The sequence below is a fragment of the Haemorhous mexicanus genome, chromosome 7 (genome assembly GCF_027477595.1).
Source record: "Haemorhous mexicanus isolate bHaeMex1 chromosome 7, bHaeMex1.pri, whole genome shotgun sequence".
In the NCBI taxonomy this organism is placed as follows: Eukaryota; Metazoa; Chordata; class Aves; order Passeriformes; family Fringillidae; genus Haemorhous; species Haemorhous mexicanus.
This window is the reverse complement of record NC_082347.1, coordinates 29,706,424-29,724,587: the sequence shown is the minus strand read 5'-3', so window position 1 is coordinate 29,724,587 and position 18,164 is coordinate 29,706,424. Positions and strand designations below refer to the sequence as shown.

At 58.8% G+C, this 18,164-nt stretch overlaps 2 protein-coding genes across 4 annotated transcripts; both read left to right on the top strand.

The window, feature by feature from the left end:
* Positions 1-18: 18 nt before the first annotated feature.
* SFXN3 (sideroflexin 3) lies at positions 19-5,846 on the top strand. 3 transcript variants are annotated; one of them, XM_059851859.1, is made up of 11 exons: positions 19-156; positions 1,545-1,711; positions 1,933-2,103; positions 2,265-2,363; positions 2,624-2,699; positions 3,133-3,218; positions 3,551-3,678; positions 3,804-3,853; positions 4,009-4,058; positions 4,526-4,573; positions 4,838-5,846. In XM_059851859.1, the coding sequence occupies exons 1-11, from the start codon at positions 34-36 to the stop codon at positions 4,932-4,934; spliced, it is 1,095 nt and encodes a 364-aa protein (XP_059707842.1). In that variant the 5' UTR covers positions 19-33; the 3' UTR covers positions 4,935-5,846. The 3 variants fall into 3 exon arrangements, with proteins under 3 accessions (XP_059707842.1, XP_059707840.1, XP_059707841.1); XM_059851857.1 differs by lacking the exon at positions 19-156 and adding an exon at positions 893-989; XM_059851858.1 differs by lacking the exon at positions 19-156 and adding an exon at positions 913-989 and having other exon boundaries at positions 1,548-1,711.
* Positions 5,847-11,700: 5,854 nt separating this feature from the next.
* On the top strand, positions 11,701-17,421 carry KAZALD1 (Kazal type serine peptidase inhibitor domain 1). Its single transcript, XM_059851845.1, has 5 exons — positions 11,701-11,774; positions 13,276-13,876; positions 15,060-15,220; positions 16,203-16,350; positions 16,565-17,421. Exons 2-5 carry the CDS (start codon positions 13,375-13,377, stop codon positions 16,648-16,650), a joined length of 897 nt encoding a protein of 298 aa, XP_059707828.1. The 5' UTR covers positions 11,701-11,774; positions 13,276-13,374; the 3' UTR covers positions 16,651-17,421.
* Positions 17,422-18,164: the final 743 nt, after the last annotated feature.

Here is an 18,164-nt window from a genome sequence, read left to right as displayed (position 1 = left end):
GTGTCGCGTCCCTCCGCTTCGCTCACTCCGGTGATGCGAGCCGGTATCCCCCCGTGTCCCCCTTCCCGGGGGGCATCGCCTCCAGTCCGGGCCGGCCGTGACCCCCCGGCGGGGCCCGGCGCCGCCAGCGCGAACCCGACACCGCGGCGGTTTCAGGTGATGCGCGGCGGCCGCGGGGACTGCGGGGGGGCTGCGGGCGGGCGGCGGGGGCGGGGGCCGGCGCGGGGGGGCCGCCCCGACAACGCCGGGGTGAGGGGCTGGGGGGGCACGGCCGGCGTGGGAACACGCACCCACATGCACACACACCCCATGCACCCGCACGTCCACGGCATGCGTGTCCGTGCCCTTGCGCGCACTCACAGACACCCGCGGAGCGCCGCACACGCGTGGACGTGGCCCCGCTCACACGCGCGTGTTCCGGCACGCACCGCCCCACGCACGAGCCGGCGCCCACTCCCGCGGAGGCGCGATCCCCGTGCGCTCCGGCGCAACAACCGCGACACGCGTGGCCGCCAACGCGGCGCGTGCGAGCGCGTCGCTACGGACACGCGCGGCGCAACGGACACGCGGGCATCGAGACCCCGGGGACACGCGCGCGGCTGACACGGGGACGCGCGGAAACGCGCACGTGAACACCCACGTGCAAACACGCGCGCACGAGCAATCGAGCGAGCGAAGCCGAGCCGACGTGCGAGCACACGCGCGCGGTCACGGGCAGGCGCGTGCACGCCCACGGGCACGCCCACACAAGCGCGGGAGGGCCGCGGGCACCGCGTGTGGCTCGGCACGTACCGCTCCCCCCGCCGCCGGCCCCGGTCACGCGTGGTCCCCGCCGCCCCCCGCGCGCCGCCCTCCCCGTCCCGCCCCGCCCGCCCGGCGCGGGGCCGCCCACCCGTGACGAGGCCGCACGTCAGCGCGCGCAGGGGCGGGAGTGGGGCGGTGGCTGCGGTGACGGCGGCGCGGACACGGCGGGCGCTGTCGCGGGAGCCGTGAGTGTGGAGGGTGCCCCGGGTCCCTGTGCAGGGGGGGTTACGCGTGGCGGGAGGGATGCTCGGCGGCGCGAGAAGGAAGGAAGGAGAGCCCTGCTTCCCTCGGGGCAGGGCGGGTGTGGAAATAGAGCCGCATCGGGTGTGTCGGTGCCTTGCTGGGAGGGACATTCCTCCTTCCAGTGCCCTTCCTCACTCTGCTCTCCCGGTGCTGGCAGCAGCTGTGGCCCCTAAGTGGTGGGTCCCGCTCCCCTCCTCTGTGGCCGCGGTGCTCTGCTGGGGTGGGGGTCCCTGATTACTGGTGGCTGGTGTGGGCAAGGTCGGGGATTTCTCTTCGGTGCATTGCAAGGTGCAGTCCCATTACAGGTCGCACCACCCACAAACTGCTTCATGTGCTGGGAGGGCTCAGGAGTCGCTGCTGAGCTCCTTTACAAAGGGGCTTCCTGTTCACCCCTTGTCACCGCAGACTGGGGGAACACAGAGCTTCTGCAGCAGGGATGTGGGGGGGACACAGAGGCACCACATTCCATATAACCCTTTCATCCCCTGCCCTGCCAGAAGATGCCACCATCCTTGCCTGCCACCATCAACATCCGGGAGCCCCGTTGGGACCAGAGCACCTTTCAGGGCCGGGCCAAGCACTTCTTCATGGTGACCGACCCCCGAAACCTGCTGCTCTCAGGGGCTACACTGGAGGAAGCCCGACGGGTGGTGGAGGACTACAGGTACCCACTGGGAAGGTGGATGTACCCTCAGCACTGCTCCCAAGCAGGAGCCATTCCCAGGAATGGGAATAGAAGTGATGCTGGCCCCCCTGGCCAAAGCCCCCAAAACTGCCTGGCTGGTCCCTAAGGCATCTCCCAGCTGCCCCAAACGGTGTGGGGGAGCAGTTTGGCCATGTGTGCTGGCAGATGGTCTTTCAACAGGTGTTACCCTTACCTGGCAGGGCAGGCACCATACACCCTGGGCTGACAGAGGACCAGCTTTGGCGGGCGAAGTACATCTATGACTCGGCTTTCCACCCTGACACGGGCGAGAAGATGATCCTTGTGGGACGCATGTCCGCTCAGGTCCCCATGAACATGACCATCACTGGTTGCATGTTGACCTTCTACAGGTACCTGTCCACTCCTCACCTCAGGACCAAGAGGATGCCTAGAGGATCCTCCTGGCTCTGGGGTGAGGAGGGGACGCATGTCCCGTACCCCACTCGTACTTGTGCTGTAGGAGCACGGGTAACATCCCCCAGTGTCTCCAGCACCCTCCTCTCTCTGGCAGGACCACACCAGCTGTGCTGTTCTGGCAATGGGTTAACCAGTCCTTCAATGCCATTGTCAACTACACCAACCGCAGCGGAGATGCACCCATCACCCCCAGGTGAGCATCTCTCTGACCAGGTCCTCGAGGCACCCCAAAACACCAGGGTGTGCCTTGCATAGCAAGGTACTGTGAGATGGGACAATGGAGACCTGGTGAAGGCAGAGATGGATGCCATTGGGGCTGTCAGGGTTAGTGGTAGAGCTGAGAGAGGAACCCAGACGTCCTGATGCTCTTGAAGGGCATGCTATTCCTTCCTTTGGAGGGGCAACTGGGATGGGAAGAACCTGGATTACTGGTGTCACTTCCTGCTCTTTCAGCCAGCTGGGGACAGCCTATGTGAGTGCAACCACGGGGGCAGTTGTCACAGCACTGGGACTCAAATCCCTCACCAAGGTAAGCTGATCCTTGGCCATCACAACTGGGGAATGTAGACCCTCCCCATGGGATCTCCCTGAGCTCTGAGCTGAGCAGGGGATTCACCTGGAGTGGGGGAGAAAATGAAGAAAAGGGATTTGCTGAGGTTGCCCGCATAAGGCAACTGCTCTCCCCAGTGATGGCTGTGGAGATGGCCTGTCCCTCCAGCCTTGCTCTGGATGTATTTCCAGGCTTCTTTCACCCCTCAGCCTCTGTCCAGGCCTGGCAGGGGACCTGGGTCCCCTCATACCCTTTGATCTGTGCAGCTGAGACTTGTAGGGGAGGAGGGAACACTTCTCCCCCAGTGGGGCTGGGATACCCCAAGGTCTTGCAGGAAGACGGAGGCAGACCCAGGGACAGCCAGCTCTGCCCCCAGACCCTCTATGTGACGTTCTCCTGCTTTTCCCCCCAGCACTTGCCAGCCATCATCGGCCGGTACGTGCCTTTTGCGGCCGTGGCAGCTGCCAACTGCATCAACATCCCACTGATGAGGCAGAGGTGAGCCACCTGAGGTGGGACAGGCTTGCCTCAGGGTTCGTAGGCGCTGGTGGGGAATGCAGGGACTTCCTTGCTGATCCTTAGCCTGGGGGGTTGGCTTGAGGGTACAAGCACTTGGTTGCAACCCAGGGGGTTATTGGTCCCTGTACAGCCCTGTTGAGGACTGCTGCCAAATGTGAATGTGGCTCCAGCTGAGACCCCTCTGATTTATTGTGAGCCAGTGGATGGGGTACAGGAGGATGCCAGCCTCCCTTGGAGACATGTCCCTGTCCTGTGTCCTGATCCCCTCACCATTATGCCCTGTGACCCCCTGACCCTCTGTGTCCCTGCAGAGAGCTCAAGCTGGGAATCCCTGTCACTGATGAGAATGGGAACCGCCTGGGTGAATCCACAGCAGCAGCACAGAAGGCCATTTTCCAGGTGGTGGTGTCCCGTATTGGCATGGCAGCGCCAGCCATGGGTGAGTGTTTCTTCCTCCACCTGTGTTGGAAGATTGCAGCTGATCCCTGGCAGCATGGGATGGGGTCCCACTGCTGGCAGGGAACTGTGAACTCTGGGAGCTCATCTCCTTCCTCCCTGCCTCAGCCATTCCGCCGGTGATCATGAACATGCTGGAGAAGAGAGCTTTCCTGAAGGTACCAGTGAACCTGGGATGGGCAGGTGGGCGTAGGGACACCCACCAAGCTTGGCACATTGTTGGCACCCCTCAGGGCTGGCACCCTATTGGGGAATAGTCACCTTCCTGCCCTGACCACCACACTGACACACATCCTCTCCCTGTCTCTGGCAGCGGTACCCCTACCTGAATGCTCCCCTGCAGGTCAGCCTGGTGGGACTCTGGTAAGTCCTCCTCCACCGATGGGCATCGCTGCTCTGGGCAGATACTGAGCCCAGATGTATGGTACAGTGCTGCTGGGAACCCTGCTTGGCAGTGGGGGGAGAGAGCTGCCCTGAAGTTTCCTGGGGGGTGCCAGAGCTTGGTCAGGCTAGTTGCACCCCAGGCAGATGGGATGGGATATGAGGTTCTGGCACCAGGAGTTGTCTTGCTTCATCTTGGTGTCTCTCAAGCCTGCCATGGGCTCCTACTCAGCACTGCTGTTCCCCCACATCATTGGGGGACAGACTTTGCCCCTCCTCAGAGACAAATGCAGAGTCTGGAGCTTGGAGAGGGCATCTCTGTAGCCCTTTCCTGGCTGAACACCCGGCACAGCTCTGGCCTGCCTCATTGCTGCTCTGGGATCAGGCCATGGGTGGGTTTGGGTGATTTATGCAGCCCAGCTTCACCTTTCCATGTCTTTCCTTTGCAGTTTGGTGTTTGCCACCCCGTTGTGCTGTGCACTCTTCCCACAGAAAAGGTACAGACGGGCACTTTGCCTGCACGTGTGGCTCCTGTGTGGGATGGGGGTGCTCTCTGTCTCCGAAAAGATTCTCTTGCTTTTTGAGCAGTCAGGGGCTTAAACCAGTACACACACATCTCTGTGCACAGGCAGCAGTGCAGACCCAAGGGTCTGCGCTGGGCCATGGGGATAGCCTCCCCATGGGGTGCAGCAGGTAGTTTCCAGCCTGAGGCCACTGGTGGCTATACCCCTCCATCCTCTGTATCCATGTTTCCTCTACAGCTCAATGCCGGTGAGCAGCCTGGAGCCTGAAGTCCAAGATCAGATCCGGAAGAAAGATCCATGGCTGGAGACTGTTTACTTCAACAAAGGGCTCTGAGCAGGTCCTGGGGTGGCCAAGATGTGCCCCATGGAGCTGCCAGGCCAGCGCATTGCTGAGCTTTGCCCTTTGGATCTCCTTGGGGCTGCTGCCGCTTTCCCTTGGCCGTTGTGTGTCCATAGGTCCCAGGTGCTCAGCCCTGCTTCCCGGGGTGCCTGCAGGCATGCAGCACCACACCAAACCCTGTCCCCGTGCCCGGCTCAGCCCTGCTCTGGGGACCTCCTGGCTGGCACCCTGGTGCACTCCTTCTCTCTGCGTGTGCCTGTGGCTCTGTGCAGTGCACAGGGAAGTGCAGGCAGCAACACCAAGGACCTTGTGAGCTGTGGTGGAAGGAAAAACAAAAGTGAGATGAGGAAGAAAATGGTGCTCCCCAGCTTTAGGAGGCAGCAGAGAATCAGCAACTGAAGGTAGAGTACCTCTGCAGGCACCCTACAGTGCCCAGCGGTTCAGCAGCTGGTGCCTGGGGATGGCAGAGCAACTTTGGAGAGGAAAACTCCCCATACCCAAAATAGCTGGGGATGAGTGATCGATTGCACGTAGTGGCTGGAACTCAGAGTGGGGGGCTCTCCCAGCCCAGGCATGTGCTCCCAGCTCACCTTCTGCTCTCCTCCAGGCTGCTCTGGGGATTTAATCTGGCTTTCTGCTGCTTCCGTCCCCAGAGCAAATGGCACATTTTAATCCCAGTAGAGTCTTGGTTTTTATTCTCATTTTCATGCCATCTGTGTTCAGGGCTGGGTTTCCCCTGAGGGGTTACTCTACCCCCTCCTGGAGTGCTTGCTTTCAGGTGGACCTTCTCAAATAGCTCTAAATGCACTGTGGTTTCCTCTAGATATTTTTGATATACATATAATGTACCTATATACACCAAACAATAAAGGCAGATTGTTTATACAAAACCAACAGCAAAGAGAAGTGTGCTGCTCCCTAATTTGTATATGGTGGAAAGCGTCTGCTATTGGGGTGAGGATGGGAGCAGGAGAGAGGGGCAGGCTTCCTTTTGGGGTGCCTCTGCACCCCCAGGGGCTGGGTTCTGCTTTCCAGCCCACTGCCTTTGCAGCAGCTCTGGCTGGCCTGGCATGTGTTTAAGCTTATCCAGCTGTCAGGAGGGTTTTTTTTAGTACAGTCGGCTTTGGACCTCGCTGGGCGCAGAGAGCTTTGCTAAGCTGCTGCCCTGGATGCTGCTGGTTTGGAGAGGCCAGAGCGTCACCCTGGCTCTGCCCACACTCACACCCCCTCTTGCAGCCCGCTCACAGGACAACTCTGGCCCTGCTCCTGTGCCTTCCCTGCAGGACTATTTTTACCCCACTTTCTATGAACAGCTATCAGAGAGCACATTGCAGAGCACATTACTGCTGTTGCAGGACCCTGGCAAGCCTGCGGGCAGCAGCTGCCTCCCCCTCAGCTTTCTGTCTGACAGGCAATCAGAAAGAGCAATGGATGTCCAGCCAGGGAGAGGAGGGATGGAGGCAATCGTGCTCTGCAGTGCCCCATGCTGAAGGAGGGAGTGAGGCTACTGCAAAGGCCAGGATGGGCAGATAACAGCAGTGACGAGACAAGAGCCAGGCAGCCCAAAGCCACCCTGTGCCACAGCTTCCACAGCTGGCAGGGGCTGGCAGAGGCCAGGCTTCAACTGCTCCCCTCAAGGGGCACCCAGGAGAACACCTGCACCCAGCACCTGCCCAGGGTGGGGAAGTGAGTGGATTGGGACAGGCACATCAGGGATCTGTCTCCCTCCTTCTCCCGGCCCCAGAATATTGCAAAGATCTCCCCTGAGCCAGCCATTGGCAGCTTATAAATAATGCAGCCCCTTGCCTTGCAATAAGGGCTTGTCAGTAGCTATTCTGCTCTCATAAATTAAAGATGAAAAGGTACAAGGCTCTTGCCAGAAAAATGAAGACAAATTTTTAATAGCTTGCCAAGGCACAGGGAGCTGGAGCTCTCAGGAAAAATGAATTACGTTTTTATTATGTGTTTTATTGTGGTATAATTGAACGGGATTATCTGAGAATACAATATATTTCCAGAGCAGTGTAAAGAAAACAAAAATAATGATGACACCTGCCTCCTCCCACACACACCTCCCGGCTTTGCAGGGACACCCTCCTTGTGTGTGCCGGCCCTGAGCTGCTGGTGTCCACTCCACAGGAGGCAGAGATGGAAACGGGAGGGCCATGGGACCAGAGACACAGATGCTCGGGGTGGCTGGGTCTGGCCTGGCTGAGTCTGGGCTAACCCCAAGAGACTTCCAAGATCCATGAGCCTGGGATACAGGGCAGTGTGGGGTGGCACACAGAGCCACTGAGTGTCTTTCATCTGTCACCTGCTTTCATTCCATCCCTGAGATCGTCTTTGGTCTGCCCCACATCTGCACAAGCTGGCACCACTAGGCAGAGACATGAAAAACTCAGTACTGGAACGTTGCAGGTGTGGGCTGCTCAGCCACGGTGCTCTCTCCTGGAGCCAGCAGCGGTGCAGATTCAGCCACTTCACTGCACTAGGGGGAACTGGGGATTCCCCTAAGTGGGAAAGAGAAATCTTACTTGGCCAGTGAGTTCTGGGGTGTTGACACGCCCAAAAGGGAAACTGCTGCCTCTGCAGGGGAGCCCAGGATGTAGTAGTGGAGGCAGGGGAGCAAGGATGCTCAGTCCCTTCCGGAGCTGGCTCATCACAAAGGTCAAGGGCCAGTCCCAGAAAGAGAGCAGCTGGATGTCCCCAGGGGTGCTGGGGGTGCTGGGCGGCACTAGGCTGGGGACATCGATTGGTCCCTGGCATTTTTAATGAGCTGCCCGACCACATGCTTTAACCTTGCCCATAATGAGGGCGAGCAGCAGCAATTCCTACCGCCTCAGCCGGCTCCCCCAGCCTTAATGAGCTAATCAATACTTGTTCTCAGCTTAATTTCCAGCTAATTGCTCTTTAATGACGCCTGGAAATGGGCAGCCTCTTGCAGGGGGGAGCGGGCAGGCTCCCCCTCCCCAGTGGCCGTCCCCAGTGGCAGCGGGTGCCCGGGTGCTGGCAGCGGGTCACCTTCCCTGGCTGCGTCCCAGCCCTGCTGGCGCTTCTGGAGGCTGGGGAAAGGGAGGGTGGCAAAGGCGGCAGCGGGCGCAGTGCTACTGAGCTGGCAGCACCCTCTGGAGCACCCACCCCGTCTGGGGGGGCCATGCAGCCCTGAGCACCAGGGCAGGCTGAGCAGAGGATCCCACTGTCACAGGAGGATGTGCCCAAGCCCCTCAGGACATTACATCGCGGTGAGGGCTCCCAGGCTCGGCTGATGGTGGGGCTTTTAGTGCGCAGGAAGATAAGGGTGGTGGGGCTGAGGTGTGCATGCATTACTGCGAGTTCTGCAGCCCCCAGGTTCGGAGTCAGTGTCACCGCAAGGGGCCGAGGACGAGGCCAGCAGTGCCCTGGAGGTGGCAGCAGAGACCCCGCAGCCGCCTGCCCGCACCGCCACCCGCAGCCGGGCCGGGGCAGCCCTGCGGGCCGGGCGGGACACGCAGGGCCCCGTTTGCCGCGGGCTGTGGGAGGAGCCGGGCGGGTCACGGGGCCGTGGAACCCGTTCTCACCCGGCACCGCAGTGTCAAAGTTGGCACGGTCGTGCCAGTCCGGGGACATTCCGGGAATGCAGCCCCCGCCGCCTTTTCGGTTCCTGCCCCTGGGTTATTAGACTTGCGCTTGGATGGGGCTGGTGGAAAAACCTCAGGATTCCTGCCGGGATGGAGCTGAGCCGCGGCTCTTGCCGGGGACCCCGGGGCGTCCCTTACCATTCGGCCGTCGTGCCTCGGGGCCGGGTGACCCTGCACACAGCTGCAACCGCTTCCCCAAGAATTTGCTGACGGGTTGGTTCTTCAGACGAATTTGGTCTGGAAAAGCCTGGAGAAACCTGAGCCTGGCTGCTTCCTAGAGCAGGTCCGGCCTGGCACGCAGGCGGGGTGACCTGCCTGCTGCCCGTGCCTTGTCCCCACAGTGGAACCCTGGAATGTGGCTGGGGCCCCTCGAGAACCACTCAGCCTTGGGCTGGCCAGAGCTGATTCAGGCTGTCAGACAGCAGGCAGCAGAAAGTGTATTTGATGTGAAATGAGAGAGATTTGGTTTATTACCAGAAGGAAACCCCTATGGCCCAGGCAGTGTGCCGGCAGCATTCTGTCCCAGGATCTCTGGTGACATGTGCTTCTGCTGTGACATAACCCACATTCTCAACCCTGCCAGCCCAGCTGCTGACATGATGTTCGTTGAGTCACTTGGCCTAGGACTTTTTTTTTCCAGAGTGGATTTTTCCCTTGGCTTTGTCTGCCATAAACCCCAGATTGCTATGGGGCATCTGGGGGATCAGCCCAAAGCCACGGGGGGGTCAGTGCGGCCAGGGCCAGTGTGGTACCCCTGACTGGATGTGATGTGTTTCATTCTGATGGCAGAGCTCTGGAGGGATGCCAAGGATGTGGGCCTGCCAGGAACACCCATGGACCCCTGGCTTCTATGGGACCATCACAATTTGAGAAAACAGTGATGGGGAGCAACCCACCAGGAAGGGAGGAGGAGACTTCTGTGCTTTAGGCTCAGCCTTCAAAGCCCAGCTCCAGGAGCTTCACTGGGCTCACGAAAAGTGAGGAAAGAGAGATAACTAGCCAGCACTGGTAGGGAGCCAGGAATGCAGTTTACCCAAGTGCCAGGCCATGCAGGGCTGTGATCATCTTTTCCCCACAAAGCTGTCAAACAACCTAAGCCACAAACCCCATTTGAGCCACGGCTGTGTTGATTGACTTCAGGTGTGATTGAGCAGAACTTGTTAAGCACAGGTTAGCTCTTCCACCTCTCATTCATTGCTGCTACTGTCTATTAACACATTCAATAGTCTCATTAAGCAGGAGGTTTAATTAACTGCCACGTTTGAGCTCCATCTTGTTGAGCTGACCTAAGCTGCCCTTGGCTTTCTGAGGCTGGGTTGTATTCCTCCACAAGTGGACCTGCTTGTGCTCAGACCTGTGTTTGGATTTCATCTTCGGCCAGGGGTTCTCCTCAGTTAGTGGCTGATGCTGCCATGACGCTCTGGTGAATTCAGCCACCCAGAGGCCATGACAACCCCATGAAGATAAGACACACCAAGTGTTTGGGCCATGGCGCATGGGAGGAGGAACCATGTGTAAGAAAGGACAGCAGCAACGGGGCCTGTTCCCCCTTGCCGAGGGCAAGAGACACAAATAACCCAAAACACTGAAGGTCTATTCTCAGCAGTGCCTGAGATTTAAGTGCGGGCTCTGTTTCTGTGCTGGCCAGGAGCTTTGTGAGCAGGAGGTGGCATACAGGGCCAGGCTTGCTTCACTGCTTTGCCCCACTGTGTGGAGCAGGGGCAAGTGAGGGTGTGCAGGAATGCCTGAACATGCAAGTCCTTCATCCCAAAGTGGGAAGTGTGGTATGGCAGGGATAGCCCAGGAGGCTCAGCACTCCTGTCTGAGGCTCAGCACTACAGTCTGTCTCCTCTATGCTGAGGCTCTGTCCCAGCATGCAGGAAAACCTCAGCTCTTCCCGAGTTTTTCCCTGCTCCCAAAACAGCTGCAGCCCCAGCTGCTCAGCAACTCGTGGATGCTGGACCTGAAAACTTGTGGCATGTGGGGACTGAACTCAATAGGTTGGACAAGGGGAGCCAGGGCGGGAGGCAGCCCTGCGCCAAGGGGCTGGGGGCCACAGAGGGGGAGTGGGACTTGAGGCTAAAGGCAGAGCTGGCAGGAAACCCCCCTCTGCAGCAGGGGGCTGGGGAGGGGAGCTTGGCCGGCAGAGGCAGATTTAAGGGGGCTGAAGCCTGCTGCATTTTCCGTTCGTTAGACATGGCTGGACTCACAATGTGACCGAGTAAAAGCCCGGAAACCCAGAACAAATTTGCAGGAGGGTGTTGGAAAGCAAAATCAGATTTTTGCAGCATGGTGAAGGAAACCAGATCCTTAGAGGGGTCCTGCTTTGCTTGAGCTTCATGGGAGAACTAAATCCCACAAATTCCTTGCCTGGAGAGGAGCAGGCTGTGTGATCCCCCCCGGCATGGCATCTGGAGCAAGATGCAAAGGCACGGTGTGTGTTTGTGCTGCAAAGGCAGGCTGGCTCTCCCAGTCCTCAGTGCCAATTCCAGAGAGAGAGAAACTGAGGCAGGGAGCAGCGAGGCAGCTTGCTGGGAAGGTGTGGAGCCCCAGCCCTGCACATAGGTTTTGCACTGCTGTGGCAGGGAGCAGCCCCACCACTGCCATTTCTCCCAATAGCTCCACTCCAGCAGAGGCAGCGCCGTGGTTTACACCCCAATACCCCCTTCACACGTGGCTCCCGGTGTGAGGCGAGTGCAGACATTCCCAGGAGCTATCCCCCCATTTATTTGCTGCAGCTGCTCAACTTTTCAGTCTATGTTTCCCAGCCAAATTACAGCCTGAGAGACGCTTTTGACCACTTCTTTAGCCATGCCCTCCTCTGCCATCCACTTGTCCCCAGGGACTGCTGCCAACTTGGACTGCAAAGGAGGGGACCCCAGCCCCTTCCTGCCCCATGGATGGGGCGGAGCATCAGCCCAGGTGCCGCACACGACTGGGGGTGATTCCAGCGGGGAGGTGCCGGTGCCAGGGAGCCGGAGCGGCAGAGCCCCGGGGCCAGGCTGCGGTGCGTGGCGGGACCCCGGCAGGGAAGGGGTGCCAGCCAGCCCGTGTCCCGGTCCAGGGACGGGCCGCGGGCCCGGAGAGGGGCGGGGGGATTCACGTTTCGCTGACATCACGGCGGTGCTGGAGCGGCCGGGGGCCAGCAGCCCTGGGGGCCAGCAGCCCCGCCGCCACGGTCACCGCGCACCCGCGGCCTCCGGCACCGGCGCCTCCGGTAAGTGGCGGCTTATGGCGGGGTGGCTCCTGGGGACCCCCAAGGGACGTCGTGCCCCTTCCCAGCGCTCTTCCAGCACCCCCAGCGCCTGCACTCCAGACATGCGGAGCCAGAGACCAACTTTGCAATTCCCCCGTACCCTTTCACCGGCCCCCCACATCCATCGGGGGATGAAGCCTTACTCCGTACAGACCGGTAGGGTGGGCTGCGGGAGGGCTCCGGCACTGGGACCCTCTGCCTCTTTCCACCCCTGGGGCGTCTGGTGGTGTCTGGTAAAGCGGTCAAATCATCACGGTTTTTTATCCGGGGGATGCATATGTGTAACCCAGTATCCGGGCCATCCCCACCCCAGTTCTGGGCTGTGTTAGCCCCGAGAGGGGGGTTGTAGCTGCCGCTTGCTCTTCCGTGCTGTTCCCAGCGGGAGGGGAGGGGACTGCCTGTCTAAATAGGTCCCCTCCCCGGCCCCGCTCGCTTATGCTGAGTCGCCCCGGGGCGGAGGACCACAATTTCACCCATCTCAGGGAAGGCAGACAGGGTATAACAGGGGGCAGGGAGGGGTGTTCGCAAAGGGATTTGGTTCATTATCACCCTCTCTGGGGACAAGCTCTGAGATGCCACGTTCCCCCCCCCCTCCCCCCTCCAGGGAGAGATGGGAAGCCCGGAGTAGAGCAGCTTCTTCCTTGCCTGAATAGGTAGTTCAGGCTTGGAGTTTGCGGGCAGGGTCCCTGCTGTGCTGGTACACATTGATCACACTGGGTCTGCTGTCAGTCCAGTGATTGCTCACCTGTGCACTGGGCTCCTCCATGCTCACCTTCAGTTGCCTGTGTGATGACTGAGGGGGTCACAAAACCTTCTGGGGAGTGGACATTTGTTCCCCTGTTCAAGTAGGTGGTGCCTAAAAATAGGGGTTACGGCACAGGGAGGGAAGGAGAACAAAAGCCAGGCCTGAGTGGGAACATCGTCCTGACTTGGCTGCCTCCAGCACAGAAAGAGCACCTTGTCTGCAGGATCAGCCACTCCATTGTGCTTGTACACTGGTGAGGGAGGAAAAAAGGGTTTGCAACTCCTGCAAAGCAGTGGGGAAAGGAAAGGGGCTTGAGAGCAACTTTTTGACAGGAGACCAGGAGCAGGGTATGAACGAGCTGAACCATAATGTAGAACAGCCTGTCCAGTGCCCTGCCAGCCCTGTGGCTTCCCAGGCTATGTTGGGGTCAGAGGAGGCTGGACTTTGCATGCTGGGCTGCCAAGGGAACAAGGATTAAACCTTATGGCTAGGGTCATCAGCACTGTCTCTCCAGAAGATGCTCAGTGTCTCAGGGCAGGAGCTGGCAGGGGAGCTCTAGGGTGCAAAGGCCATGACTGCAGGGCTGGGGGTGAGAGGGGCTGCGACCAACCCTCCCCTGCACATCGTGCAGCGTTGCTGCTCAGAGCAAGCCAGCCAGGAGACAAAGGAGTGGGAGATACTTCCTGCACCAGTAACACACTTTCTCCCTCCTCACAGGCCAGGATGGCTCCTCAGATCTAGACAGGGAGACCAGAGCAGTGCCAGAAATCCCCATCCAAGTGACAGTGGGACTGGGATAGAGGAGCTGCCGTGAGGATGTCCGAAGCCAAGCCCTTCAGCATCTCTTGCCTCGTGCTTTCCTTGCTCTCCTTGCACTGGGCTTTGCTCCAGCTGGGCCAGGCTTTTCCCAGCACCTCTGACTACCTCCAGCGGGGCTGGCAGCGGCTGCTGGAGGAAGGGGAGGGCTGCACTGAGTGCCAGCCAGAGGAGTGCCCGACGCCACGCGGGTGCCTGGCAGGCACGGTGCGGGATGCCTGCGGCTGTTGCTGGGAATGTGCCAACCTGGAGGGACAGATCTGTGACCTGGACAACACCAACCACTTCTACGGCAAGTGTGGAGAGCACCTGGAATGCCGTCTGGATGCTGGGGACCTGCGTCACGGAGAGGTGCCTGAGCCCCAGTGTGCCTGCCTCTCCCACCTGGCCCTCTGCGGCTCTGATGGCAAAACCTACGCCCAGATCTGCAAGTTCCTGGAGGCAGCCCATGCTCACCCCGATGCCAACCTCACTGTAGCCCATGAAGGTCCCTGTGAGTCAGGTAGTGGCCCTGGAGCTATGGGAAGAGCCAAGCAAGGGGGTCTGGCTTAACTGTTCCACCTGGCAGCAAAGCCAGGGACAGGACTGCGCTGGGGGCTGCTCCCTGCAGTGCCAGGTTCCCACTAGTGCCCCCACTGTGCTGCGCTGGGGGAGCCCCTTGCAGATCCAGTGCTTGGAGAAATATGGGAGCAGCTTTGCCAAGAGGGAGTGGATTTTATGGAAGCAACAAATCCTGCTGGAGCAGATGGGGAAGTTCCAGGGAATTGTTAGCGAATTCTTGGCGTCAGGGCTGGGTTCATACTGGCCTGTTGCTCCTGAGAAATGTGCCTGCCTCCTGCAAATAGAAACCAGGGTTGGTTTGGCTTGGCTGTGTGATTTCCATCTCCCATTTAAAACTCGGGTGGGGGTTGAGAGGGGACAGTCTAGCAGGAAGGCCTTGCCCCATCCTGCCCAGCACAGGTCACCCAGGGATGTCACTGCAGCCTAAGGAGTGTCAAGGTTGACCTTATTTTCTGTAGATCATCATCTGTTTTCCCATGTATATTTGGAGGTGGAAACCTTCCCTTGAACTCTGGCTCATGCTATAGGCCAGATCATGGAGCAGGTGTGTGTGAGGACAGTCCTCCCTCTGTCCCTCAGGGAAGGGATGTGGAACCTGGAGCTGTTGGCTCCATCCAGGACATGGGGACCTGCTGACTCCCTTCATTGCTGGCACGAGCCCTGTGTCAGAGCAGAGGCCTCACTTGGCTGGAAGCTCAACTACCTCATCCATCCTCACCTGGATGAGTGCCCCTTGGCCTTTCTCCCACAGGAGGAGCGTGCTCCAATGGCTCAGGAGAGCTTTGTTTTGTAACATTGCTGTCATTGCACTCTTCCTGCTGCGTGTGTCTCTTGAGCATCACTGTACGGGCAGGGAAACAGAGGCCAGCAGGGATGGCAACCCTCCATGGACTGTGGGGGGTAGGGGAGGGAGCTCCCAGTCCCAGCTGTGAGGAGGGACCATGTCCTTGGGAAAGGTGGGGATCTGCCATGGGAGGGAGAGGAGACAGACATGGGAAGGGTCCCAGCATCTCTATGTGAACCAAATGCTGCTGCTCCAGAGACCAGCCCAAGAGAGTCTGTGGGACCTGCCAAGGGTGGGACCTCTTCTGAGCCCACCCTGCTCTCCTCTCCCCCCCTCCCAGAGCCTCAGATCACCTCTCCTCCCTATGACACATGGAACATTACTGGGCAGGATGTCATCTTCGGCTGCGAGGTCTTCGCCTACCCCATGGCATCCATTGAGTGGAGGAAAGATGGCACAGAGATGCTGCTGCCAGGAGATGACCCCCACATCTCTGTCCAGGTGAGCCGTGTGCCCAGGGCATTGAAGACAACCCCAGAGTGACCCAGTGCTTCCCAGGGCTCATGGACAGCGAGACCTGAGAGTGGTCATACTCTGGGAATGGCTAAGCCTGGCTGCCTGGGGATAAGAAGGGGTGACTGGAGGCTCTATAACATGAGAACTAACTGAGCTAGGGCTGGTGTCTCAGTGGTAGGAGCCATCAGCATATCTCTCTTCTGTGATTTCCTCTAGTAATTTTTGAACTTATTCATAGAGTCCTGAAGCAGGGAGTTTCCCACTTGCCTGCCTTTAGTTTGCTGTGTGTGCTGGCTTCACTTGCAGTCTTGATGGCAGGGCTGGAAAGAGAGAAGGAAAGAGGACTTCCCTAGTGCCTTACAGCCTGGCTTGTCCTCTGGTCCTACCAGCACGCTCGGGCAGTTCCTGCCCTTTTTTCCCATCAGAAGGGCTTCTCTCCCTGAGCTGGCAGGCCCAGGGGTCAGCATCCTGCCAGCCCCAAATATAGCACCCAGCTGGGTGTACCTAGCTATTAGAGGGTGTGGGCAGAGGCGAAGGGGCCATGCACCTCAGCCGAGCACAAACGAGGAAGAAACTGTGGTAGGATGGACAGAGGGAGCCAGAGGAGCAGGTGGAACCTGCACCATGGTCCCCTTCCATCTTTCTGTCCTTCAGGCCTCCCCACAGCTTGTCGCAGGGTCTGACTGAGGATCTTCACCCCAAGCAGGACTACCCTGCCTAACTGGAGGAAACTCTACTGTCCTCCACCCCTGGCCACCACACCATAATAGCAGCCTGCAAACACAGCTGCAGCCCAGCTGGGTCGGGAAAAGCTTATTTATTCTGGGGGATAAACAGAAAATAGCATGGTTGCTGCCAGAGCAATCCTGGGACCTCAGTGCCTGCTGAAAGGGGACCCGGGGCTCTGTGGCACAGACTCCCTCTTGCTTCTGCCACAAGTGCTGATAGAAATCCTCCCTTCTTGCAGTTCAGAGGTGGCCCCCAGAAATACGAGGTGACAGGCTGGCTCCAGATCCAGGGCGTGCGGGTGACGGACGAGGGCACGTACCGCTGCTTCGCCAGGAACAGGCTCGGGGAGGTGGTGGCACTGGCCAGCCTGACCGTCTTCACACCGGGTGAGCACCGCCTCTTTATCCCCCTGCTCTCATGGGGACGTGGGAAGAGATGTTTGGGCACAGCACACCAGTATGGCAGGAGCTGCTGGAGCATGGGGCTGTGCTGGGGATGCCCCTGAAAGCTGCTGTGCATGGTTTGGCTTTGGTCCTGGTGGGGAAGGAGACAGGCAAAGCAGGGTGGCATTGTCACATTGTCCTCATGCTGCCATTTCAGACCAACTCAACCTGACAGACTTCTCCCTGCTGAAGCCCCGCACGACACCTGAGGACTACAGGGACAGTGAGGAGGACTACTACTAGCCCAGAGATGGCATGTTCAGCTGCAGAGATCACCTTGCCCACAGCGACCCTTCCCTGGGGCTTGGGGACATCTCTGGACAAGCATCCTCTGGCCCAAAACTCCTTTTCTGAACAGTCCTGCTACAACAGCCTGTTGTTTGGGGTGGGGGACAGGGTGACACAACCTTTTGAGGTGCTAGGGGATGGGATACTGGCTGGTTGGCTAGGACTGGGACCAGGGACAGCTCTGCCTGGAGCGGGGTGGATCTGTCCTCTGGCACTGAGTGGAGACACGATGGCAGGTAGGACACGGTGGGGACAGCTGTGCTGTGTGTGATGAGGACTTGGTGCTGGGGATGGAGACAGCCTCCTTTAGGGGAGTGAGGCCAGGGCAGGGGCATTATGTCCTGTATGAATAATTTCTGGGGAAGCTGAGCAGAGAGCTGGGACCTGACTGTGATAACCAGCGTGTCACACCCCCCTGGCCCCCTCCATCTGCTCTGTATCCCCCAAGCACAGAGACATCCCAGCTTCTCCCCAGAACCCGAGGAACCTGCTGCCAAAACACCCTTCTCTTCTGTTTTGTTTTTAACCAGAAAAGTAGTGATTTGAGGAAACCAGGCACTTTTGGCTTTCAGGGCTGTCTTTTCTCCAGCTGAACCACCCTTGTGGTCAGAAACACTTTGGCCTTTTTTTGACTGACTGAATTTTTCCCTTCCATGCCTTTGACTGACTTCATGCTTTCCTTTGTCATTTCAGTTGATGTTATTTAAAATATACATGTAGGTCAAAGCCAAGGCTGGCTGACTGTCCTGCATCCACAAGGATGATTATGGGTGTGAGGAAGGGTGCAAACACTGTGGATGCTTCCTTGTCCATTGTGGGGTGCTTGTGTTGAGGAGCCCTCCTGCACATCCCAGTGCTCACAGCTGGTCATGGTGCGGGTCCTGCCCTTCCCACCCCACCTGGGGATGGGGGTGCCCAGCAGACAATCTCCTGTGCAGTGGTGATGCATCAGCTCCAATCACTGTACTCCCATGTTTTTGGATCCCATCCCACTGCTGCCCATTTTCATTTTGGGGTCCCAAGTTCTGTGACACTGGGGTCTCCACCCAGGTGACCACAGCTCTGTCAGGTTGAAGCAGCTCTGTGACTAGCTGGTGAAGTAAAGGGGTGCTCCAGTTTCCACTGGAAATATTATATTAAAAAAAAAAAAAAAAATCCCACCTACCTCCCAGAGCTGGTGATTTAGAGCAAAATTTCATTTGGGGGAGCACAGGAAGGAAGCTCAGAACTGCACTGTGCTGCTCACTGCCCAGAGAGGGCTGTCAGGACCCTTCCTCTGGGCATTCTGGGGCTGAGCTCACATTCAAGGGGTGCTTTATCCCCCAAAGCAGCAGCATTTACTGGACTTCTGGTGCTCAAAAGCTCCATTTGGACCAAACCCCTCCCAGTTACTCAGTCCCAGCTCTGGGGAGGTCCAGAGCTGCGGCAGAGAGCCAGACCCTGTGAGAGAGGAGCTGGCCAGACCCCAG